Source organism: Cinclus cinclus, chromosome 3 (genome assembly GCF_963662255.1).
Source record: "Cinclus cinclus chromosome 3, bCinCin1.1, whole genome shotgun sequence".
NCBI classification, from domain to species: domain Eukaryota; kingdom Metazoa; phylum Chordata; class Aves; order Passeriformes; family Cinclidae; genus Cinclus; species Cinclus cinclus.
The window spans coordinates 28,328,192-28,354,987 of record NC_085048.1 but is presented as its reverse complement, the minus strand read 5'-3'; the positions used below and the strand labels follow the sequence as shown (position 1 = coordinate 28,354,987).

The 26,796-nt window shown below is 36.0% G+C and overlaps 1 protein-coding gene across 1 annotated transcript in view; it reads right to left on the bottom strand.

Moving 5' to 3' along the window:
• ADGRB3 (adhesion G protein-coupled receptor B3) overlaps window positions 1–26,796 on the bottom strand; it is a 439,895-nt gene that overhangs the window by 27,417 nt on the left and 385,682 nt on the right. Inside the window, exons 19-24 of the mRNA XM_062489771.1 lie at window positions 15,719–15,869; window positions 15,088–15,157; window positions 10,271–10,337; window positions 8,037–8,122; window positions 4,463–4,561; window positions 3,971–4,142 (exon numbers count right to left, since the gene is read on the bottom strand). Of these exons, the coding sequence (XP_062345755.1) occupies window positions 3,971–4,142; window positions 4,463–4,561; window positions 8,037–8,122; window positions 10,271–10,337; window positions 15,088–15,157; window positions 15,719–15,869 (645 nt within the window). The remainder of the gene's footprint in view (window positions 1–3,970; window positions 4,143–4,462; window positions 4,562–8,036; window positions 8,123–10,270; window positions 10,338–15,087; window positions 15,158–15,718; window positions 15,870–26,796) is intronic.

The window sequence follows — 26,796 nt, the reverse complement described above, 5'->3', positions numbered from 1 at the left end:
CAGCCCCTGTCACAAAAGGTCTTCAATACAGTGTGTGAGAGAAAGTAACAAATACTTCCATCATTTATGTTTATATCAATACAACTAAGAGAAAAAAAAGGGGCTTTTATATATAATTGTAGAAGTCAGTCTCTTTTTGTGATGTAATGACAATAAAGGCATAGTAAAGCAGGGCTGTCCTCTTTGTTTGAATTTTATGGAGATATATTCCTCCCCAAATTTCTTTCCCCTGACAGTCAGAATTATGGTTTTGCCTGTGCTGGTATGCTATAAATATTAGATCAATCTTATAGGCTATAACTGAGATAGCTTTCTAGCCATCATCAAGAGTGACAAATATGCTGGCAGCATTTCCTTGACAGGCATTGTCAGAGCAAAATGCTTTTGCAGACAACCAAAAGTACCAGACTATTCTTTCAGCTGGGAGGCACCATGTGCAGTGCACAGATGGCACTGCCCACTCTGCATGGTGGCCACTCTCTTGGCCTGTACTCATCCAAGGGTCTCTGGAGCTGGAAAGCCAGACTCCAGAGACAGACTGAAACATAACTTATTGCACTTACATCTCTTTCTGTGTAGCAGACAACTATGACTTTGCTGCTGCTATCTGATCCAAATAATTGCAGGCCATAGACATTTTTGAAATTAAAATTAATTCAAGTGCATCAACTTTTACTTCTTTCTGTTTCTTGAAGAAATTTCTATGAATGATCTTTTCCCATATGAAAAATACTGCCTTAATTAATTCATCAAGTGTTTTGACCAATTTGCAACTGAAATCTGGAAGGACTAAAGAAAATTAAATGTGTTCTGTCCAATAGAGTTCAATCAGCAATATACCTAGGCTTCTTTGTCTTCCACCAACACCACTATCATCATTTTGCCTGGAGATAATCTACTGATTAGTGAATAAGTTGTCTCTGTACATTTACTTCTGCCTAAGTTGCCATGGCTGAAGAAGAAACATCCCCTCCATTTTGGTAAGGCAGAACCTTATCAAACACTGGTCCTTTTTGGGCCTCACTGGGAGGTATTCTCATGAAGTAATTTTTAAAAATTACCATGTAGATAGATTATTTAGCTGCTTTATAAAATGCCTTTCTTCTAGAATTTCCATCTTAGAACTGTGACATGTAATTGCTAATACTGACTTGCTGGAGCAACTTCATTAGTTGTTAAACAGAGTAATGATTCTTTGCAGTTAGATTATCTATCTATCTATCTAGCTATCTGTCTGTCTGTCTGTCTGTCCATCTGTCTACTTCTCTCTCTCTTTATACACATACATATATGTGTTTTGCTAAGCAAGCAGTGAACAAAATAAACCATAACTAGCTAACTAGCTGATTTCCTACACATAAACCTAAAGAAAAAATTCCTGTATAAACATACTTATAATGCAATATTTTTGCATATTGCCTACATTAGAAACAGTGAGATAAAAGTGTTTCCAGTCAAGGTATCCTATGAATTTGAAAATTGAGTTTACTTAGGAAAGACTAATTCCACCTCAATAACCACAGTCCTATCTGCAAGTATGGTCAGACAAGAATGTTCCTATGAAATTTTCAGCATTATTGAAGCATTCCCTAGGAATGGAGCATTTGCAGCAAAGGGCTGCCATTAGAATAGGAAATCCATGTTTAATACAAGGCTTAGGGCATTGTTGGAAGATGTCTGTTGATTTTCATCTTCCGTCAACAGTCAAAATACATTGTTGTTCCAAATAAGCTTCTGCATTACTGCACTGATGCAAACTTAACTGTTGCTTTATTATTTTAATTTTATTTTATACTGCTCTATGCTAAGTTATATTAAGAATTCCTCATAGATTTTGATCTTTTTTTGACAAAATCAATGACTGATAACCAGGTATATGTTTTAGCCTCTCTGCATCCTTACAAAAGACACAAGAAAATGGAACTAGGACAGAAGGAACTGGAATTATAAGGTGAGGAAATGAAATGTATAGCGAATTCAGATTGGACATTAGAAAAAAGGTTCTTTGCCCTGAGGTTGGTCAGTCACTGGAACATACTTGGTCATGGTTCCAAGCCAAGGTCAGAGTTTGGGGAGTGTCTGGACACCTCATAGTCATACGGTTTAGTTTTAGGTAGTTTTGTGAGGAGGAGGGAGTTGGACTCAACAATCCTTATGGGTCTCTTCCTACTGACAATATTCTATAACTCTGTGAAAGATAATGTTGTTCGTAATGCTTTAGTTTTGAATGCTTCACATGCAACCTCAAGCAGAAACTATATATTTTAAAATAAAAATGATTGCCTAGGATATTCCTTAAGTCGGAGGTGGTATGCCCTTTCTAGGCTAATTAATAAATCCCAATGGATACAAAAATTTCACAGTATGAAACCACTATTCTTCCTACTGAAAATAGATGCAATGTCTTACCACTAGAATAAAAGAATATATGAAATGATTGCTTTCAGATTTCCAGATCAGACTACCCTCCTTCCCAGATGTAAATCATATTGGAAGAGAAATTGATGAAGAAAATAAGAGGATTTCAAGACAGTTCTACATAAAATAGATTTTTCTTGAGTATTATCTCTTGTTCTGCACACATTATCCTGAACATTTCCTGAACATTTCCTGAAAAGGAAAAGTCAAAGGAAGAAAAAAGAATAAGTATTAAATGAGGTAAGCCCCCTCCAATACGAGAGCTGATAAACCAAGAAATACAGAAGTTCATCGCCCCTAACAGCATGATTACAGTGAGAAGGAATCAGCCCAATGTAAGGTGCTAATTTCTGCAAGATATTGATTTCTTTTTCTTTAAAAATTAAAAACTACACTATTTGATAAGATAAACACATATGTATACTGTGAAGGATAGTGATATCTCATGCAAAGTGATACAATGCTGAAATAATTGAATAAATTATGTCACTCTTAATTATTTTTCATTAATTTACTGAATTTCAGTGTTTAAAGGGTATTAGTGGTGAAAAGGGAAACCCCCGTGTGAGATTCCTCACTCAGCATTGACAATAAACCTTTTCTGAAACATCTTCCAATTTCTCTTAGTCCTGAGGTTTTCAAATACCTCTTGTCCATCCCAGGGAAATATGCTGGGCAAAATAATCTGGTGTGGTAACTATCCTGAAGTTGATAAATGACTAGCACACAGGTATGCTCAAGGACCAGGAACTTCTCTCCAGTCCTGCTCCACCTGCTCATTTTTGATGGAGGGCCCCATTACCACAGATCTGCCAACAAAGCTTTATGCTACTGCTCTCAAACCCATCTCGATAGAATGTGGGGTTAGTTAGCAGATCAGGCAGGTTAGAGAAGCTGTCACCAGAGCCAGATTAAAGAGCACTTGTGTAGGAGCCTTGCCATCAGATTTCAGTGGTGATGAATCCTGTGGCAGGTGGCACTGAGCTGTGAAGGGCAGGCCAGGGTATTGCTAGTCCTTGCTGTTCTCACAGCACTCATCTGTCTTCATCCTCGCTGTCCCCATAACTTTAGCATGTACCTGAGTTTGTAGATCTGAAATGGTAGATCTTCACCAACATAACACATCATGTCCTTGTGTCCTCTTTCAGGGACAGTATAAGATGAAAAGATGTTGAGTTTGAATCTGTTTTAGAGAGTGTAAAAATCTATACCTTTTGGTCTTCAGAAGGGCATTCATGCTCGCCTTTTCCTAGACTCTTTGGGAAAGGCTAACTCTTAGAAATCAACTGTACTTGGGATTGATTAAAAGGCACCTTGAATTAAGTTGGTTAAGGTTTAAACTGGTATTTTGCACTTGGAATTAACTGATATTCCCCCTCTCTTTCACTTTTTGTCTTTTCCTCTTTCACTTGTTCCTACACATCTCACCATAAATTATTTTTGTCTTTCCATGAAATATACTTCTGCAGAGCAAGCTGTATGTAACATTAAAGATCAATTGAGAGATTAACAAGAGCACAGCCCTTTGGAAAACTGGGAAGCCATTCCTCACCTCCCTTCGGAGAATACAATGGACCATGACAATAACAAAGCCTTGTAATGAATCGAATACTGCAAAAAGTATCTGAAATAATATAGATCTTTTGTCTGTCATGGCCAGAACTGCAGACATCCAAGTCAGTGCTAGAAGTGGCAACACCACACAGGAGCTCCAAAGGGATGCCCTATTGAAAAAAAAAGAGAAAGGCAGCATTGTAATATTGAAAAAAATATTAAAACCTCATTATTAAAATAAAACATATTTAAAGATGTCACTTTATCAATTTAACTTGAAAATCATAGACAGTAATGTAACAGTAGTACTTTATGTTCTAAAGAATATCCTGTATTCAGTTAATAAACACATTTGCAATTTTTAAAAAAGTATTTAAATGTGCTTAGCACTTTATACAGTGTTAGCAAACACAGTTGTCATCATCAAACTATTGTCTCACATGCACTGTACAAGATTTGTAACAAGAAGATGTAAATGATCAGGACTAACATGGCATTACTGGCGGTGGTGGCTGACAAAGCTGTTGTTGAAACTACTCCACACTTGGCACATTTGAGCGTCAAACCGCTATGAGGCTCACTCATCTGACTGCAAACAAACAGAACACCCACAAAAAGAACAAAATATTGAATTGTCACCAAAAAACGTTGCTACTGAAATTTAGCTTTTAAATATGATGTCATGCAGAAAAAGTAAGTAGACTTATTCAAGATGAATGCTCTATATTGTTGCAAAACTGTATTTTTTATTTTACATTATTGTTAGCTATACATGTTAATGATATGGGGCTTAATTTCATGCAAACTCTATTTCTTCCATTTAACCTAAAAAAGGCCCCAAATGTGATTAAAAACTGCTCAGTACACTGAAGTAAACATAAGCACGTGCTAGGGTAGACACACAAAGTGAAATCCCTCTATTCAGACTGATGAACCATTGTTGCATCCAAACATGCTTGAGAAAGAGCACAGGTCACTTAAAAGAGGAGTGTGAAGTATGGACCATTACAGAGCATTAATAGGGAGTGAAACCTGCAAAATTTATTCAAGCATCAAATCAGTATGTGCATACTGTATAGTCAGAATTGTATTAGTGACCTGCATGGTTCACTAATAGCTGGAATAGTTTTATTCATGTCATATAAAGGTCTGAATACAGGGCTTGAAATGTATGGAATCAGGTGAAATAAATATCAGTTGGTGCTAAAAAAAGGGTGACCTGTTTTGCCTTTTAATAAAACACAGTACACAAGCATTAAGCTCAAAGCATTTTGTATAGACAATTGTACCTCTGCACCTGTCAGAAGAGCTAAAGGACAAAACCTGGAATTTAAGTTTTCCATACAGCATGCGTTCAGCTTTTTGAATCAACTAAATAAATATTTTCCTTATTCCTTCTCTTTCTGCTATCAGAACTGGGATTATCAGAGCTGAGTAAGATAATATATAGCTAACAAAATGATGTTTTACCTAAATCAGCTGGAAAGTGGTCAACATGGTGAAGATAGGTAACATTTTGGGTTTTTTTGCAGTTATTTCAACCAACTGAACTCTTTGCTATTGCCAAACCCAGCACTTGCAAGGCTTTTAACATACCATCCAAGTCAACACTGAACTCCAGTGTTTTTCACTTTGATAAACCAAATGATGATTTTCCACTAAAAAGTGGAAACTATATTTCTCATAAAATGACAGTTTTTTTCTGTAGGAAAAAAGTAAGAACCAAGATCTTTTAGAAGATGATTTTGGGGTGAGAAAATAACTCAGTGAATCCACATCAGTTAGCCCCAGTTAAAAATACAGATTAAGGAATGAACTAGAAATACACCTTGGGTAAGTATAAACTAGGCTTGTGAAAGTACTTTCTGTCTTTGCCTGGCAGTGTTTCACCATTATTAGACTGGATTATGCTCTTTAGCTCTACAAAACTCTTCTGGATCTTGCAAATAATAATAGAACAATGTGTGTATAAACTAAATGTAAATTTTCAGCCTGGGCATTTGCATATGCTTCCTCTTTTACCTGGAAAAGGATTGAGGTAATGATTGAGATCCACCAACATATTTTTCCCACTTGTTGATTCTCCATATGCTTATTAAGGTGATAAATCATATGGAGTTAGTATATTTTGCCCCATTTACTTCTTTTAAATACTAGGGCTGAACTTCTGACTGAAGTTTTGACAAATATAAGTTCAATGTTTGCCCGGAAGAATGAAATTGCCTTCCTGAGCATGGCTGGCAAAAGTATTTGAGGAATGAGTGACAGTCACCTTTCCAGAGGAGATCAAATGATGAACCAATTTCTATGCCCCAAAGAACAACTCAAGACATGTCATCTGCCAAGTAGTATCGAAGAATGCTGTTGCCAAGCCACCATCTCATCACACAGGTTAAGATTGTTTCTCATTAGGGTAGCTACATCTTTTCCCCAGAAAGCTGGGATATTTCTAACAGAACAATCTCTGATTCTATATCCATTTATTTTGAAGGTAGATTAATTTAAAATAAAATATTTCTTACTACGTGACACAATTATAAAGCAATTTATTTGTTTCATCAATAAAATAAAATATAAGCAAATAGATTTATATAGCATAAAACTGAGTAACTGGGGAAAAAAAAAAAAGCAGTTAAATCTAAGTTTGAGTATCTCTACAAAAAGTACAAAGCCAAACCTGTGACTGCTCCAGCTCTTTATATCACTGGAATTAGAGTATATGTGAATTTGAATTGTTGATTACTAAGTCATTGCTACTTCTAGAATAATTTGGGTAGTTTTATAATATTCTAGATTTCACTGGTGTTATTAAAGAGTTCAGAATGTTGATGGAGTAATGTAGACAAAAGTAAGGTTATGAAATTAATACTTTCTAATGAAAAAAAGATGAAAAAAGAAGAAATTGAATTAGGGGGTTTGGTGCATGTTTGTCAAAATAATGGTAAAAGAACTGAAAATCAGAAAGACTTGATTGAATTAATCTGAAATGCAAATCACACCAGCTAAAGTATTTATTGTAAGTGTACTCATCAAACTTATTAGGAATGCTACTGTTAGTTACATGGCAAAATAATTAAAAGTGAATCTGCAATAAATTTGCCTATAGCAGTAACACACAGAAAAATGAAGATAACATCATTTCTCATTGTTAGAAATGTAGCTATGGGTGGAGTTAAACTACAACCTGGCCCAAAGTATACTACTAGAAAATGTAACTGTAATAAATCATTATTCAAAGTTTAAATACACTTTCATAAGCATTAGGAAAGTGATGATGAAGTTGTGAAATATTTTTCTCCGATATGCAATGAATCTAGGTTTGTTGCTGCAGGTCTTACCCACTGTAGAACAGTTTCTGATACCACCACTGTGATATTTTCTTTTTATGATAATAAACAGAATTTTAATGTAAATACAAGTAAATAATCAATAAGACGCATTTACCTTCTTTTTTTTTCTTTTTTAACCCTTAAACCACAGAGATTTTTTTACTTTGATATTCTTTTACGCTAATTTTAAAAATACACCTACGTAGAAGGTATGTGGATGTAAGAACAAAGGCAAATTGCTAATGTAGTCAGAATGTCAGAATAACATTGACCTAAGTAAGGGATAATGGCAGAATAACATTGACCGAAGTAAGGGAAATATTGCTGTAAAATACATTTTATAACAATTAACACAAATAACATTTCTTGCCACAGTAATTAAATTTGAGATCTAGACAAAAATATTCCTTCAGAATACACAGTTCATAAAACTGTTATCCTAACTGCAACTGCAACATGTAACCATCTTGTGAAACCTCTGCTCAGATTTGTTAAATCTTCATTCTTATTAACTTAATACTGTTGTACTTGTGTTTTATTATATTTAGTTTGTTTAGTTGCATTCCCTCAGGATAATGCAACAGCAGCTTTTGAGATTAATGGGATCTGTTAGAAACACTGTTACACTGATACAAAAGTTCACAGCACAATCAAAAGCATTTCTGGTGAATATCTGTAATTGAAAACTGGTGAAAAAAAATTTATATGCTTTAAAATAACCCAGTTGTTGCTTACCCTGCTCTGTGTTTGAGTTTTTTATCTAGGATTCCATCTCTGGAAACAAGTTTATTAAATACCAAAATGCCAATCACCATGTTGACCTGTCAAACAGAAAACAAATAGTTGATCTTTCAGTGCCTAAAAGAAAATACTGTATACTGGCTGTATTGTATTAAAGGCCTGCAAAATGCCTCCTCTTATATTTCTGAGAATTCCTTCAAAAACTGTGTAGCAAGGTCCCTGAACACATCAAAAGGCTGTATTTTCAAAAAGGTGACATAGATGCACGCCCTGCAATAGGCTCTTTTCGAGACCTTGAATTCTGCCTGGTATCAAGCTATATATGTGTAATGTCTGATGGCCAGAAGCTTGAGTAATATAATTTTAATATTTTGTCAGTTTTAATTACAACTATATATATATATATATATATATATATATATATATATATATATATAAATTTTCCAGGAAAACCACTGCAATTTGAGTTCTCCACACAGGGAAGAGCTAGTCAGAGCACAGTTCCTTTTTAAACTTTAATGGCCCATGTGGGTGTTCCCACTTAGGCAGAACTAGCCTGTAGTTTACCAGATCTTTTGGTAAAGAATCTAAATTGTTGTCTATGCTGTTCACCAAAATGTCAGTTTTGAGCCTTGGTCAGCTGCAATTTACTATTTTTGTGGACCAGATGAATTCCTAGGATGTCTGTTGAGCCCAGTTAAAGCAAATGGTGTTATGATCACATACATGGATGGAAGATCTAGCCTAAAAGAATTGAAGTCTTTCAGCTGTCGGACTTCAGCACTCAATGAACATATTAGTGGCATTTAATGGACAACTTAATGACTGTTATTATCCGTTGGTATTATTGAACTGAACTCTATTAACCTGTCTCTATGTGGTCCTACAAATAGGTAAGACCAGTTTTTGAATCTATTAAATGAATGTTCCTTTTTTCATTTACTAGAGAAGGACAATCCTTTTTACCTTTCAAACAGTTTTTTCAAAACCTGTACCAAAATCCCTAATCATCGCTAGTCTGCTCTGCCAATTCTATTTCAACTTTATTTTCAGCATTAACATTTTTCAGCTGATGTTACATAATTCTTTGGCTTCATGCACTTAGGCTTAAGTGGCTGCATGGAACAGTTCCTTTCCACAGCTACTAGCTAATGGTAGGGCAAACTATGACTGTGAACTTCCAACACCTCCGAACAAAGACTTGCCAATTAAACAGAGAACATACAGTTACTTCCATGTGAAAATTATAAATGGCTTTTTGCAAACATCCTTGGCTCCTCTACCATGACAGGGACTGTGAGTTGTACAAAAGGATCCTGGCTTGATTCCAAGCAATGATGAGACAAACTCTATGGGAGTAGTAAACATCCATTTCAGGAAAATTCACATAGATGAACAGCTATATCTTTGGTGACTAATAAGACTGATTCTCTTTTACAAGAGAAAACCAGAAATAACCAGTGCTGATAGAGTTATCACAGTATGAAATTTGTGCAGTGGAAAGAGGAATTAGATTCAAAATCTGTAAGGGACAAATGCTAAATAAATTGTTGTGAAAAATCCATACAGACTGCAAAACAGATGTCTGATAGCCGATGGCACAGGTAGGATGATCTCTAAAAGTATGTATTTTTCTTCACTGACAATGAAATATGCCTGGGATAACTAACTTAGATGCAGAAATCTACATTGCAGATAGCTACAGTTAGGCAGAAATGAATCCTACACCTAAATGCGTGTCCAGAGATGTGGAAGATTAATACACAAACGAGTAACATTTCCCAGCTATGACAATTTTTTCATTGCCTTCAAAAGCAGTAGCCATGGAGAACTTGCTGGCAGGTTCCACTCCTTCTGTTGCTTTTGCTGGCACAGCAATCCACTGCCAAGCAGCACTCTATCAAGACTGTCACTGAGTTTCACAAGGCAGTGACAATTGCGTAGATGCTGCTGATAATAACTCAGAGATGCCTGTAACAAGTTTTCTGTGCCACTAATCAGTACATTATTCTTTCACAGTTTACTGTGTAAACATGGAGAGATAATTGGTATAAAGAAGTGATATAATCAAATGAATCATGCATTCAAAATACTGAAGGTTTGTTAAACAACAGGGATCTCAGTGTTTACAGCAAAATGCAATGTTGCTTTATATCTAAGCCTTTATAATGGAAGCAGCACTTTCTATCATTTCATACAAAAATAGAGGGAATTATATTAATGTTTACCAAGACAACAGCAGCTGCAGGTCCAACGAAAGCATAAAGTAACCCTCCTTCCAGAGACAGCCAGCAGCTGGAAAGAACATCAGAGAACAACTAACACAAATTAAAAATAAGTATAACACATTGTCAAGAAAGCATTAATAATTACTACCTATATTTTTCTGGTGTATGAGATTCAGATGTACATACAAAAAAGAATTTCTTTGTTGATATGATGAAGTAGAGAGCTGAAAGATATTTTCATTACCAGAAGTTAACATTCCAAAATCTTTAATGTGAGTTATACATAAAATAAAATAGCCAAAATGTAAAAAAAGCACAATAGAAAATAAGTTTGCAAATACTTGTTGAATCTCCTCTAACCATGTATGATGAGTCAACTGAACAGGTCTTGCCAAAGAGGTATCTAGAAACATTTCTAGTTTACCATATCTGATAGTTCTATACTTAAAAGTGATGAAATGGTCAAGTACCTGTAACATAGAACTTCAGAAAAAAACCCTGGTTTCCACATATCCTGTCCTTTAATAATTGCTATTAGAACTACGCCCTAAAGACAATATTTCCATTAGAGAAAAATCATATATGATCTGTTCTGTATTCTCTCTAATATTTTGGAAACAATTTAAATGTATATTTTAAATCATCTGAAAACTGTATTTTCTGGAGACCTCCCAGTCTCGGAGAGCTTGTCATTCTGCATCAGGGCTTTCACTGAAAACCAACAGATTTCCAAACACAGCGCACTTACAGAATCAAATTCCAAATATTTGATATACTATGATGTAAAGCTTTTCGTATTTACAAAAGAACAGGAGCTTCACACACTGAAGTAAATGCAGCTGTGCTATTTTCCCAGTGATTACACATTCAAGGAACAGCATGTTTATTTGAATGCATGATGACACCTACATATAAGGACACTCCAGTATATACATTCAAATAATATACTTGGATTTCATATCCAGAAACATTCGCATCAGAATCACACATATCTTCTTTATTTTCCAGTAGTGCTTTTGTACTTTTTAAAAACCAAGTTAAATAAATGTAAGCACACATATTAATGGTCTGTTAGGGCTGGTATTCTCACTGCAAAAATAAAAGTGTTTTCCATTGCAATGAACCCATGTGAAAACTGCCACATGAACACAATGGCACCAGTGTGCTAAATTCTGGAATGATAAATGGATGCAAATAGTTCCTATCTGTTTCACAGTTAAAAAGGTAGTACATGCTAAGCTATTGTACATCCTACCTCAAAAAACACCTACAACAATAATGTTCAATTTATTTTTGCAGTGTCAAAGAAAAATGCTTTCCAAATTTTCTGCAGTTTTCCCTACTATTTTTTCAAAAGCTAGGCTATTATTGTCAGTCTGGGAACACAGATTTCTGAGAGGGGGAAATGCATTCATAGTGCACTTCCTTACCAATATGAACTTTGAAACTTAGTGAAGACGACCACTTTGAGTAATTAGGACTAGTAATTAACATTTTCATGGTTTTGGGAGACAGTAGCAGCAGTTCCTAAAAATAGTTGATATATTGTAGCTTGAACATAACTTCAGTTACCTGTGCAGAAAAATGGGTCTAGTAAATAAAAAATACAAAACAGTTTCTACCACAAAACCTTTTGAAGCCAAGGAAAAATTGTTCCCTCCCTTTTCCTTGTTATCAAGTAAAATGCCTGGCAAAAGTGATTTCCACTTAGAGGCAGAGCTGTAAAAAATTGCAGAGGTTGTCCTTACATCACTTTAACCTCATTTTTTACACAACCTGAATTTTCAACAGTCTGGATATTCACCAGTGTGTGATATCATTATTGCAACATACTCAACATTTCTTAGTTGATGACTAAAATTAAATTTTCCTCCATCTTCTTCTGTTGAAGACTGTCTGCAGATATATTTTCAGGTGCCCTCCTACACCACAAGGCAATTCTTGTCAATCTTTTACTATTTTTTCCTTCTCCTCTTTCTTTGCTCTGATAGTTTAGGGGGGGTTTTTTTCTGTGTTTTATGGTTGTTTTTATTTTGTTCTCCTGTTCTGTCTTCTTTCTCCACAGCGTGCATATAGCAGAAAGCCACATAAATCGATTAGTGTTAAGAGCAGCCACCAGTGGCTTTATGGGACCATGTTACATGGTCATAAAATTCTGCTGAGGGGTGAAGCATCTGTACACATGCTCCTGTGTCCTGTACGCTTTGAGAGACGTTTGATACTCTCCTGGAGATTGGTTCTTTCTCTTAAGAAAGCATGAAAAGAGTATGACTACAACAGAATTTTAATTTTTGCTGATGCAATAAATTCCTGGAATTTATCTGCACTGTATATTAACATGAGCAGTTCACACAGGTTTATTAAGTTTAAGTAGTGGTACCTTGTTTGTCTGGAAAGAGATAGAAAGAATATTTATCAGAGAAATGTCTGCAAAAAGTTAAGCTTTCAGACACACTAATCTTAACCTGAAATATCTAAAAATTTGTATCTGTGTTTTTTTAAATTATTTTTATAAAATTCCTTCAGCCTCTCTATCACTACAAATGTCTGGGTGAAATATTTTTCTTATGTACTTTTAAAAATACAGAAATATAACTTTCTAATAATTAGGACTCAGAGAAAAAAGAAATCAGAGACTGATGATCACAGAAATGGCTCCAGTGGGAACAATTCAAGCACCCTTATACATATTCCATACCAAACGGAGAGATGCTGCAAAGATTCTTGGACCTTTTCCTTTTCCATCAATCTCTTGATGTGTGGGACTATAGAACTGGAATAAATTCCCTTATTTTCACTTTTAATGTTCTTCATTTAAGATCTGCATTTTCAAAACGATCATCTTAAAGAGCATGAATAGTCTGCAGTAGGGTGTGTTTCTGATAGCAGCATTTGTGTAATTGGCTGCAGCCAATTAGGCAAACAGGGAAAATATAGTGTAAGCAATTAAAAAACTTACACAAGTACTTTAGTTATGGTAGGAGGAGCAGGATAGGAGCTCTGTTTTTTCACACTGCCCAGCAGTTGTCATAAGACACAATTCCTTGCTGCCTTCTGGAGTGGGACAGCACATCAGCTGGTGATGGAGGAGGAATCTCCATTCCTTGTCTTCACTGTTTTACTTATGTAATTTTGATGTCAAATGCCAAGAAAATATATTTGCAAATAAGATGATAAAGCTGAATTATGGTTCCATTTGTCCCTTGTATGCCTTCATTTGTTCTTTTCTCACACAGTACCATGTCAGCTGGATTTGGATCCTGGGAGAAGAGCTGTTACATGTACAGACACCTGCTCTTTTTAACTTTCCAGGTTACTCTTAATGAATGATTTGTTGCTTTGTCTGAATATTTCAGGATATCCTCTTTTAAAAATGCATTCAGCCCAGAAAGGAAGCAGGAGAACCTGCAATGTTAACTGAAGCAAATACTCACATATGAATGATTTCAGTAGAACAAATGTAATAGGATTAATCCTGCAAGGGACAGAACTACAACCCGAATGGGGGTCTGGACATCCTTATTTTGTGATTTGTAATTCTCACAGCCTAAATGGTTTTCCAGTTGTGGTTCAAGGACTAAATAATAAAAAACCCCAGCAAGATGAGTACATAGTTAAAAAAGAATTCAGAGGAGAAGGTTCTCAATATAACACTCAAAAGGGGGCTAAGAGCACTGTTGCACTTGCCAGCTCTAAGTGCAATTAAGCATTTCAGTTACATAAGACATTCCTCATTAAAAAACTCAAGATGCATGTTGTTACAGTTTATAACTACAGAGCTTAGTGGCTGGAGCCAGAACTCAGGAGGAGATTTGGTTTTGCATTCTTACCCAGCCAGAGTTGGAATGCCAAGATAGTGAGACATACAGGGAAGGGAGGGGGAATCCTGATCTCACTCAGTGATGAAGCTAAGGAGAATAATTAAATGTTCACTGAAGTGAGGACTTGACCTAACTCATCCACATCTCTGATGAATGCCCTCATTACCAGTCTACAGAGTCATATTTCCTCTTTCTGTACAGATGCATACTCAATTTCTTAGGCAATATGAGGAGAGCTTCAAACAGGCTGACCAAAGGAAGCATACTTTTGCATACATAATGGTGGTTGGAGTGCTCCACTGGCAGGAGGAAGGCTCAGCTCCTTCTTCATCAGAAGATCGAAGGGCAGACTCTCTGAGGAGTTCATTTTCCAAGGTGCTAAATACACACTGGAACCAGCCAGCTGGCTAAACAGGAACTGTATTAGTTGAATGTAAATTAGCACAAAAATTTCTTCCTTTCTGTCTCTCAAATACAGCACGGTCCAGGAAATGGGCTGGATCAGGGTGTCCAGGAGAGAGGGGATGGATGGGAGAACTGTTTTGAGATATTTGAAGGGCTTTGACTCCAAGCTGCTCAGGGGCATTAAAGCTGAGGTACCTACTTGGTGTGCAGAAACCTGGATGCCAAAGAGACTCTTGCCAGTACAGTTTTGGACATGTTTAAAGGTTGGCAGAGGCTACCCATAACATTTAACATTCTCTTTTGTAAATCTATATAAATGTTAGCTAAGTGGACCTAATGCTCAGCATTTCTCAAAAGCTTGCTATTTCAAAATCTCAAATACAATCTAGGATTCCTGGTGCTTTGTTGAACTCAGTCCAAGACTGGCATGCTGTTTTCTCTTTGCTCTTTTGTGGATCACTCAGTGAATCTCAGGGCAATTCCAGATGTGAATGCATACCTGTAGAACCTTTAGAGTTTGCTATGCAGTTCCTGATGGGTATGACAATCTTGGTAATTAAAAACATAGTTTATCATTTCAGATTGACTTACTAGTGAGCTGTTCCATATCCTTTTGTCTTGGTAAAGCCTATTGATATTGCAACCACTAATGCTGGCAGTCCTGCAAAAAACCAAAACAGTAATAATCAGCGGATGCTGAGTAAAATATTGCTGTTCTGCCTGGACAAAAAATGAGAGGGTAAGCTAATGCAAAATGGACAATTTTACATGGAATCAATTATTTAATGAAGCATGTTGCTATTGTAGGATTTGTTTTTCTGAAGCACTGGCAGGGAGGAGGATACTGTTTTCTGCCCACAGTGTACTGCTTTGATGTAGCTAAATTCCTGGTACATTTGATGGGTCTTAACTAGAAAGAGGTTTCATGAATATTCAGAGAATGTTTCCTTCTTGTTTTATTTTGATTTCTTGACATTACACTACTTTGCTGAAAATCTTCTAAAATTTTGTTAAAACGTATTTAGAAAAGAATGCTCCAATATACACCAGCATACCTTGAGCTTGAGATACAGTGGAAAGGCTTCTAACCTAGTTCTCCTTTTAGTAACATGCTGTCTACTATCTTCAGTTTTACTGAAGAAGATGATGATATTCTTGACATTGCCACTGCATTAAAAGTTTAATTCCAATGATTCTTAGGAAATAAATTTTACTGACTTACCCCATCCAAGGCACAGGAAACGCTTCCTTATGAGCCGTGTCCTAATTTTTCCAGTAACAGCCATATATGACTGCCACGCTTCTGTCAAAACCCAACAGAATGAAGCTAAGAAGAAGAAGTGTAAAAATGCGGTGGTTGTGGTGCAGATGCCCTGCAGGGAGCAAAGAGAAGCTCATGCTGAATACTTAGGGACACTCATTTCTGTTTTCAATTCAAAGACTTGTCATGTTCTATCATCTTGACCTTTATCCTTTGCATCAACTTTCTCTTTTCTCCCTTTGATGATTGTGGTGGCCACAAAGAGCAAGAGAAAGAGAAATGTTGATGGGGATTAGGCAGAAGAGGTTTTGACTTGTTTTCCCAAACACTCAATGTTCAGAGCAGACACGAAAACACAAAATAAATCATGTCAGCAGATTTTTCTCTGCACATTTAGTTTGCCCAGGGACCATCATAAAGCCATTTTGGTAAGCCAGTTACAAAATTACTGATTATAAAATCACACTGAGCTGAACAGAGGAAATGTGTGGATATAAACGTTCCAAATTGCCATCTATATTTTATTTCTGTCCATGAAGAAAGAACTTGATTATAAAATTTAATTTTTTAATTTTTTTAATTTAAATTTTATAGAATGTTAACCTCTTGGAATATGCTGCCTTATATATATTTTTACGCAGGTTTAAGTATCATAAGCTTAACAACTGCCCTGGATATTGTTTTTATGAGTATCATATTTTATTTGTCATCTGAAAAGTATTTTGAGCATATGCAATTGGCTTTCTTTTGTCACTGAAACCTTTAATTAAACTTGACACTGTAGCTTACGTAAATGAGCTTCTTGGCATAAATGATGATCTGCGCTCCACTGTGTTGCTTAAAATGCCAGTAGCAGGCTATAAAATGCACTCTGCATGGTACCTCAGAACCAAGACCACATCAGTAATGTTGAGAATATCATTAGCACAATTCATCCTTAGCAAAATTTAAAATGCTGAAATTATGTTAAGATTAAAAGAAAAAACAGTTCACACCCCCAATATCAATGAGGTAAATTCATGAAAAAATGAAAAATGTAGACATTACTTTATTTCTTTATGCATCATACACATCTAATAGCTACCTTACACTTAGCCTTGTATTAAGGCCAGTTAAGAGTTTTTATTAAAATCCCAGCTGAGCAAATTATTTAGTGAGAGAATATATACATTCCTACTTATATACAGGTGCTTGCATACATTGCTGATTCAAGCCGGATAGGAAGAATACAACATATATGACACCCATATATTACACCATCCATGCTTTTTAGTTAATTTTCCTTTCTTAATTATTTCCCAATATGTTCTGGGTTGAATTTTCCATGGTGTTAATTTTACAGACTCTTACCTGAAATCAGTTGTGCTGCTTAACTCCAATAGTTATTTTAAATAAATACCTGATACCAGCTGACATTAGCATTAGCCTGACATCAATCTCTGAACTTTTAAATATTTATGCACTTGAGGAGTCAAAATGTAATGTTTTCCTGCTTTGAATTTACAGATGTGACAAACACCTTATCTTCAAACCCTGAGTCAAACAGTCTATTTAAATCTAGAGGAAAGGAGTTCTGTATAATTATATGCAAGAGAATTGTTGTTAATTAAAAACAAAACAAAAAACAAACAACAAAAAAACCCACAAACAGAAACAAATAATGTGAACTGGCAAAAACCAACTGATCCTGAAAAGGCACTAGGTATTCCATCCCAGGCTTTGACATTAATTCTTATGTTTAGATGTCCTTAAGGTATATGGATTCATAAAATCTATCCAGTTAAAACCTGACTAATAGCCAAGTTTCCTGTACATGAAAAAAACCCCAAACAAACAACAGAAACCCACCCAAATCCCCACTTATTTGAAATGAAAGTTCTGCAGTGAAACACGCAATAAATATAATAGAAAATTCATAAATGTCTTTAACTAGCTGGTTCATATGTCATGAATTCCTACTGTGCAATTTTAATTCGCTTTCCTATCAATGTTCTTGAAAAAGCTAGAGAGTTCTGTCAGAGCAAGAATTTGACAACAAAATTACTTTTGAGGACCAGTACAGAATCTTTTATGGAGGAGCTGCATAGATAAAAACACTGCCTGAAAAGATGTGAATATACTATTTCCCTTTTAAATAATGCAAATACAAACAAATCCTGATCTTTTTGGTGAAAACACTGTGAACTCTTATGGTTGACTTGAGTGCACACAGTAGGATTTAATTCATAATTTATCCTTTATATAGAAAAAAAAAGAGAAGATGATGATAATCTGAGGCAAATGTGGACATGGCTACAGTGGAAGAAAGAACTGTGATGAAAATGTTAATGATCATGTTGAGCAGAAAATGAGAAGGCAGAAGCAAGTTTTATGAGAAATGATCTGTGCTCTAGCTGGAGTGTATGACTGCTGATTATATCTAACTCTTCAGAGCAGCAGACAGGAGTCTTTAATGAACAACAGTGGTAAGGCTGTATCACTGATATAACTATATTTGCATCACATGCCATCAGAAAGATGCAAATCAGCCTCAAAACATCACCAAACAACTGCTGTGGGATTGTGATGACAGGTTCTTGTTCAGGCAGTGCTTGCAGTGAACTCAGCCTCCCTCCCGGCAAGAGGAGCAGTCCTGGCAAACAAAACTGCCCCCTCCTAGGCACAGCCACGGGCTCAGCACAGTTGTCCAATACCCCACTGGAAATCTGGCTTTTATGTACTTCCTTATTCTTCCCCTTGGAGAAATAAACAAGGAAACAATGCTGTTCTGTCTGGGAAAGCACTGTATCTGGGAAGCCAATTTCCAAGCAGAAACAAAAATTCTTTTTCACAAAAGGTTGTTATTAAACGAGCCAATTGAATATGTCTAATTTTAGAAAGCATATATTAGCATTTTTTCTGTCTCACCAGGTTATGGACTGCTCCCAACCGCTCCTTCCTCTCTTTTTCCTTGGCCAGGGACCACCACCTCCCCTCACCTTCCTGCATGTGCAGCAGCATCACTCAAACCTTGTGACCCCTCACTCACAGAAAGCTTCAGTGTGTCACCCTGCCTGCACCAAGACAGTGGTACACGTCTTCCCTATTGCTTTAGGAGGAGATGTTTCTTATTTGATTCTAATTCTAGTTTATTAAAACTCACTGAATTAATTGCCTGTTCTGAGGATCTGTCAACCTGCAACAAAATTAATTTTAAGAGCCTAATTTATTCACTATTTCTTCACTCTTCTGAAATGAAGTAAACTTTTACTCTAACCCCATCTTCCTCCCATTGCTCTTATTCTTGGCTCCCCATATTTAATTATAAGTGAGGGAAAGGAGTTTTTCTGTCCTCAGAATGCATAGTTTCATGGACTTTAATTGAGTCTCTGGTGTTAAGCTACCTGGAATATCTAAGTAACATCATTCATCCCTTTTTAATAAACAATATACTACTGAAAGCAAGAACACATATCAGGCATTAAATTATTTCATTGCCTCATGACATCTCAGTAAGACATCTCCTTCCAATGAATGTACTGAAGCACAGCTGAGAAATCTAAAAAACAATGGAAATTCAAAGTTACATGTTCTAGTGATTAATAATTTTTATAAAATAATGATGATTGAAGTAGAGAATGTGTCAATTTTTATGACCTGCAAAAGTAGGTCATAAATGTAGCCTCAAAATAAAAATTTATCAACATCCTTTGAGCTGTTGTGTTTTGGTTTTTTTTAGAGGTACAACGGTATTTTTTAACAGAAAAATATGTTTTTAATAGCAGTGCCCTCTGCTATAGATCTTCCACATAAATGCAAAGAGGCTTATGTAAGAACATCTGATTTGTGTTCTTGCCCTGAAACTGTCTTTTTTTTTTTTTCCAACAAACTTGTTGACTGCATCTGGATTCTGATAAAAAGTATAAAAATCAAATCTATTTGAAGATGAATATGAAAAATGAAATCTGTATTGGTGGTAGCAAAATGAACAGGGCTAAAATCCACTCAGACAATTTAATGAAGCAGAAATAAGAGGTAGTAGAAAACCATTTAAATAATAAATTTTCTTAGAGATTGAAATCTTGCCTTTGACTTATCTCTGTGGAGATAAGCCTAAAGAGATAAATTAAATGGGTGCTATTCTTACGATGTTCTGATCATGCACTGAGTTCACAAAGAGCACCTAAAGACCAAAGAATAATGAATAAATGAAACAAAGAACAAACAAAACAAAGATAATACAAAGGACACAGTAAAAAGCAGAAAAGTAATTCTATTACAAAATTTGTATATTTTATTTTCTTTTAGTGACTCTTAAGCCAACAGCTCTCAAAAAGTGTATATTTCCCTTTTGTAAATAAAAAAATATGAATTCATAAAAGAAGATACTGCTTATTATTCTGCATTTTATTTCTATATTATCATCTAATTTTAAACTGATTTGGGCAATACAGTATCTTTCCCTCAGGAGCAGCGAACTGTCACAATACAGGGATATAGTATATTGGTTAGCTAATATTGAATGCTAGATTAAATACTAATTTATAGTGTAAAGTGACATAAAATAGAGGCATATTCAGAGACTGTGGGACAAAGAAGTAAGAGTTTTCTTTTCAGGAGTGGTTTTCTGGAAGAGAGACATATTTGCAATGAGGAAAAATCTGGCAAGGGAGGCTGTCTCTTCAGTTGCAAGCATATTTGAAACTCTTAGGATCTTAAATGTCTGAGAAATCATAGCTGAAGTCTTTCAGGTTTCTCTTCCAGGAACTCAGGAAATCGGATACTGATATTGAGAATAGCAATATAGTAGAAATAATTGTGTTAAAATAATGTTATTTGTGTTTTCAACCAACAGCTATGAAACTGTTTATTTTAATTAACACAAAGAAAAACTTTGGGCTCTTCTAAAAGTCTTTTATTGTGTCCTCAGTAGTTGAAGACTCAAGACTACATTTTGTTGTGGTATCTGATATGATAGCCCAGAATAATTATCACTTGACTTGCGTTTGTGTGATGAGAAATGCAGAGTTAATTACTACACTGAAGGATTCTATATGCAGTACAAGACAATATGAATGGGAGCCTTTACTTGCTCCCATTTTAAAAGCATTTTTAAAGCAAGCTGTCTTTGCAGTGCAACAGCAATAATCTTTGAGCAGTTAGGTGATCTGCCTTACAAAGATAATGAGTGATAACTAAGGACACTCAATTTTTGTCCTTCTACTCAGTCATTTTGTTTACCCACAAGTAAGATGCCTTTCAAGGTTCTGATAAATAGCATACAAGCTAGCTGTAAATGACCCAGCTCTTTCTGCAGTTCCTTTGATTTAGTTTACAGTTACACTCCCATCTTTATCAACAGTATGGCAATTTGACAGCAAATGTTTTTCAGTATCAAATTTTATTTTTCTTTTCTTTTTGGTATCATATGCAAATTATGGCAATAGTTGCTAAACTTTGGGACCATTTCATGCGCCCAGTCTCAGGGTGCAGTGCAATTTGTTCTCGCTACTTTAATATGTTTCTTCTCTTCTGGAATCTGTCCTTTTATCTGACAATAAAGTCACAGTGATCCTACTACAACAGTATAGTTGTATCTAGAAGTAAACTTACACTTTAAATTGTAATTTTTCTCTGCATTTGTACTTTCCACATACGCTTTTAATATCCTTTTTGCTATTTTCTCCTAAAGTTTCTTCAGATTCTACTGACAAATTCAGTTCCTGCTCCTCTTTTACCAAGATTTACTTTGAAGGTATTTCTAAATGAGTAAAGCATTTCTACGTGCATTTCTAGCATTTTCTAAGAGTAAAGCATTTACAATCTCTTTCCACACTTATGAAAGATGAAGTCGGAATGTCTCCCATTTTTCCCAGGTGCAGAGTTCAGCAACAGAAGTGCTGTTTATGTGATTCACTGGAAGTATGTGGAGCTACTTTTTAACTTCTGCCATTTGCAGTCACTTTTCTTCAAAGCTCTCCCTTTGTAGCTGTCACCTTTATCACTCAAATCAACAACCTCTGTATTTAAATCCTGTACAGTACAGTTGTACTGCAGCATCAGTTGTATCTATGGAGGACTGCAGGGTTTTATTCAAAATAAGTCCTCTTCTAGCCACTATTCTCCTCCAGATCTTATAGTACACATAGTACAAAATAATTCTATCAACTAGATGTGAAGGGATAATCTCCTGCCTTTTGGGGTGGAAAAGAATTCACTGAAGTTTCTAGCTGCATATGAAAACCTTTCTCACTCTGTCATATGGCAGAATGTCTATACTAGTAACTGCAAAGGTATCCTTTATGCACAGGCATGTCCATAAATTGTTAGTGAATTCCTTGGCACAGTTTTGACCAGGGCCAAAAATCGTTCTCCCAGCTCAGGCCCACACAGAGACTGAAAGAGAGCCTGGGCCAGGAACCCTTCCTGATGGTTGGCTTGCACTCAACATACTCCTGCCCTGGAGGGCTCGGCTGTAAGGGATGGAAGCTCTGTTGTGCTAATTTGCCTTGGAGCTATAGAAATATCTGTATCTCATTTTGGTGACTAGGCAGGATAGGGGCAAGAAGTCCATGGATAATTCATATTATGCTGAGCTATGACTAATACATGAGACAGTAAAATTCATTCCATGTTGTTTGCAGCATTCTCTGGAGACTGTCAGTACAAAGCTCAGGCTTGTATTCTTTAACTCAGAATTGCTTTCTTGGTGACATGCCTACAGTAAATTGAAAGCCAGGGGGAAGACAATTCTCATACAATTTCCTTACACTCACACTCATTTTAGTTTGGATTGTTATTGCCAGGTTATATTTAAGCAAATGAGTTCTGCACAAGTAGTATCACAGAACAGGTTACTCAGAGGCAATTTCATTTCTTCGATTACAAAACCTGGCAACAGAATTTCTTCCCCTCCTGCCTTTGTGCTGTGAAGATGGGTATTTTCCTGGGCAGACAGGAAATGAAGGAATAGGACCCTCTACTTGTTTACAGGATTAATTCAGAAGTCAGTGGAAAGACTCCCATTAAGTGGGCTAGATACTGGGTGTTACACCTAAATAACAAGGGATGAAACATGCATGAGCAGATGCTTGTGATCTTGCTTCTTATCTTAAGTGCTTTAAATGTTTACAAAGTATTGGATGAACACTTTTTCTGGTAAGTGAATATAGCCTACTTCACATCACGAATATATTGTGTTGACTTTGATGTTAAAACACTTTAAACAAGGTAAATGTCAGCTCTGTCAGGACAAAATAACTTAATATTTAACTGTGACCTCAAATCAGTTGTGTTTTGAAGATTATGAAGCTCAGAAAAAGAGGTTTACAGGCAGATAGAAAAGAAATAAGAAGTCCTTTAAAACTCTAAAGCATAAAATAAATTTATATAATTTTTTTTCAATTCCTTCCTAGCTAATTAGTCTCAAATTGCTATCACAGTGCTGTAATAGTGATGCTTCCCTGTATCAGAGAAGACCCTTTTCTGTCTTCTTTTTCTTGGTGGTGGCTTTTCTGGTTTTGTGTGTTTATTTTGTTTAATTTGCTTTTGTTTGTTTTTGTTGTTTGTTGTGGTTTTGTTCGTTTTTGTTTTTATTTAAAAAAACCCCTCTTTTGAATGCAAAATGACCATGCTCAGTTCAGGTAAAAAGAAGTGGAGATCACTGGTATGCTTTTTTAAAACAACTTCATTACTGAGCTACTGAGAAATGAGAATTAAAAAATTAAATTGAAATTGATCCTAACTTGAAAAATTGCTCTATAAAAATAGCTTTGTGAGGTTTTGCATTATCAAGTCTGAAAGATTTATTATTTAAAGAAGGATAAAATGTAGATTTGTGGATAAAATATAGATTTGTTTTTTGAATTGATGAGCAAGGAAAATCAACCTGCTCTCTGAAAACCATTGAAAACTTAGTTATGTTCTTGTACATCATTGTGGGTAACAGCAATATAGAAGCAGAACTGAAGGTGCAGTGTGAACAGAAGGAATTAGATTCATACCAATGCATGCACAGTTTGGCCTGAAAGTCTCTGCAATTGGGTGTGACTCAGAGGAGAAAGGAGAATGCATGCTGGCTGTCAGAATGCTTCTACTGGGCTGTCAGAAAGACTTCTACTTAATTGGGAACTATGCAAATTGATATAAAGATTATGGATCAGTAATAAAAATGCTTCACTGATGTTATTACACTTTGGTTTTCAGGACAGTTGTTTCTCAGGAACGGTTTTTAGGCTCAGAAAATTCCATATTGCTTTAATTTTAAAATATGGAATGTGTAGTGCGCTGTCTTAAATGAAGACAGATGCTTTTGGCAGATTTAAAGAGATATAATAATGATACAACTACATTTACAGTGAAGAAAAAGCTGTTTGGCTGTGACATACAATGTGCTATATAATCATTTCAGCTTACTAGACGGAGATATTTAGCTTTTAAAATCTCTCTTTGGGTTGCTGCAAGTAATATTAAGTAATAATAAGTATTTGCATTAGCTATATGGCTACACCTGTTTGGAGAAGAATGAGGAATACAAGAGCCAGTAGCCAATTAGCATGATGAACAACCCATGTTCCAAAGGTCGTGAGTCTTCCTAACTTTAATTCATTTAAAAGTTCATGATGGGGGCTGTGTGAGTAGCTAGGGGCACTGAGCCAGGATTGGCAATGAAGAGGTGGCTGAGCTAAGCACAAGGGTTACACATGAGTCAGCAATGTCAGCAAAGAAAAGAGGGGTTCAGAGCACAGTTGAGAGGGATCTCCCTATGGAGTTCTGAGAAAAAGAGGAGAAAGTGTCCAGGCACAGACAAAGGCAAGGAATTGAAGGAGCTTCCTTGAAAAAACAGTATACCATAAGAGGGTGGTAGAATGGATACTGACTGATATGTGAGACTTTAGATTCCTACAGGAGGATCCAAATGCAGCCAATGCAAACTGATGTCCTGGTGAAACAAATTACCAGGAAATGTCACCATTAGATAGACAGAAAATACTGCCTTGTATTGCCCCCCAGTGCAACACATTCTTGTATTTTTTTTTTCTTCTAAGAAACTTGAGTATCTCTACTCTTAAATCAGATAATCAGTTTTCTCTATTTTAGATTTTGATGTTATTTGGTAACAATAAAATTACTGTAATTTTAGGGAGTTTCCTCAGCAACCAAAACGATCCCTAGATTGAGGAGTTCAACAACAAAGCCTGCAGTTGTCTTTCAGTTAGTCTGACTGTGATGACTATAATCCTGCCATACAAAAACAATCCATCTTCTTGTCTGGGGTACTGCTTTCAGCAAGGATTCCTTCTCTGCATATCTGTAAGAGTTTTATTCCTTAACATGATTGACTACTTTCATTCTTTTTTTGTGTGTGTTTTTGTTTGTTTTTTTGTTTGTTTGTTTTGGTTTTTTTTGTTTGTTTGTTTGTTTTTTAATCATAGTGTATACATATGTCTTAAAAGTATTTATGTAAGAATAATAACGTGAAAAGAATTATTTTGCCTCCAAGAGCATCTTCAGTTACAAGCATGCTCAGTTTTCCTCTAACGACAATATATTTTAGGATTAGCAGTATGGAGAGAGCAAGAAAAGGTCTTTTTGAAAGAAGTAGTTTAAGTCCAAAATAGAAAGAATCCAGAAAAGAAGACAGTATCTACATTATTGTGGCAATCCAAAGTCTTCTCATACCACATAAGTTCTGTTTACTTTTCAAAAATAACAGATAAAGCAGATTTTTTAAAGGTGTGCTATAGCTACATCTATTTGTACTTGCTAACGAAATGGGTAAGAGCAGCATTCGCTCATCCTGCAGCCAGCTGGAATGGTACACAAAATGTCTACGTTAGTACATTTCTTTCGACTCCAAAATCAGGTGGCCACATCCAAACTGGTCCCTTGCTAGTTCCAACTATCCTGATCTTGGGGAATTGACTGGGATAATGCTAGCTAGTGTGGGACAAAATCATGCCAGGAAGCATGCTAATTATTCCAGAGTACAGATGACTTCGTGCCAAGGCCTGGGGTCATGCCCACCTACAGAGGCATGTAGAACATTTTGACTTTGTTCTCTTACCCAGTAAAACATGGTGGGCTTTAGCAAATGTGGTGGGCTGACCTGGGCCAGCAGCTAAGCACCCACCCAGTCACTTGATCACTCCCCCAGCAACATGGGGAAGAGAATCAGAACAGCAAATGTGAGAAAAACCTGTGGGTCGAGATAAAGATGGTTTAATAAGTGAAGGGGAAAAAAACCTGCACCAAGTGATGCAAAAGCAGTCACTCACCACCTCCCACCAGCAGACTGTTGCCCAGCCAGTCTCCAAGCAACAGGCACCTTTAAAAGACCAAGGCTGGTTGTATTGCTGAGCATGTTGTCATACAGTCTGGGATAACCCGTGGTCATTTGGGGTCAGCTGTCCTGGCTCTGTCCCTCCCAACTTCTTGCCCATCTCAGCCGACTCACTGCCAGGGCAGCTGAGAAACAGTGAAGGTCTTGATGCTGTGTAATCACTGCTCAGCAATAGCTAAAGCATCAGTGTGTTAGCAACACTCTCTTTAGTCAGAAATCCAAACCACAATACCATACAGGATTCTGTGAGAAACATTAGCTCCATCTCAGACAAACCCAGTACCGAAACCTAAAAATGAACCCAAATGCAGTGTGTGTGTCCACGTGTCCCCACACATGCTTATGAACAAAGGGTAACAGATACTTTTGAATGTGTTCATAGAATGTGTAGATATACATACAAAAACAGGCACTTATAAACAATTAATGCAAATACTTCTGAAGGTTGTTTATGTGATATATATATATATATATATATGTATATATATAGTTCAACAATTTTTACTGTTTCTTTTAGTTGAAAACCCAATTTTAATTTTTTTTTTTCAGGAATACATATTCTTTCCCTGTAGCCTTAAAATTGGAGCACACTATCACACTAGAAAAGTGTGGGTAGAGTGGAGGCAGTGACCTTTGGATGGATAATGCATTGGAAACAATATTTTCAGCGGACAGAAGACAGAGGAGACTGCTTTACAGTTCTGTATCAGATCTTGTC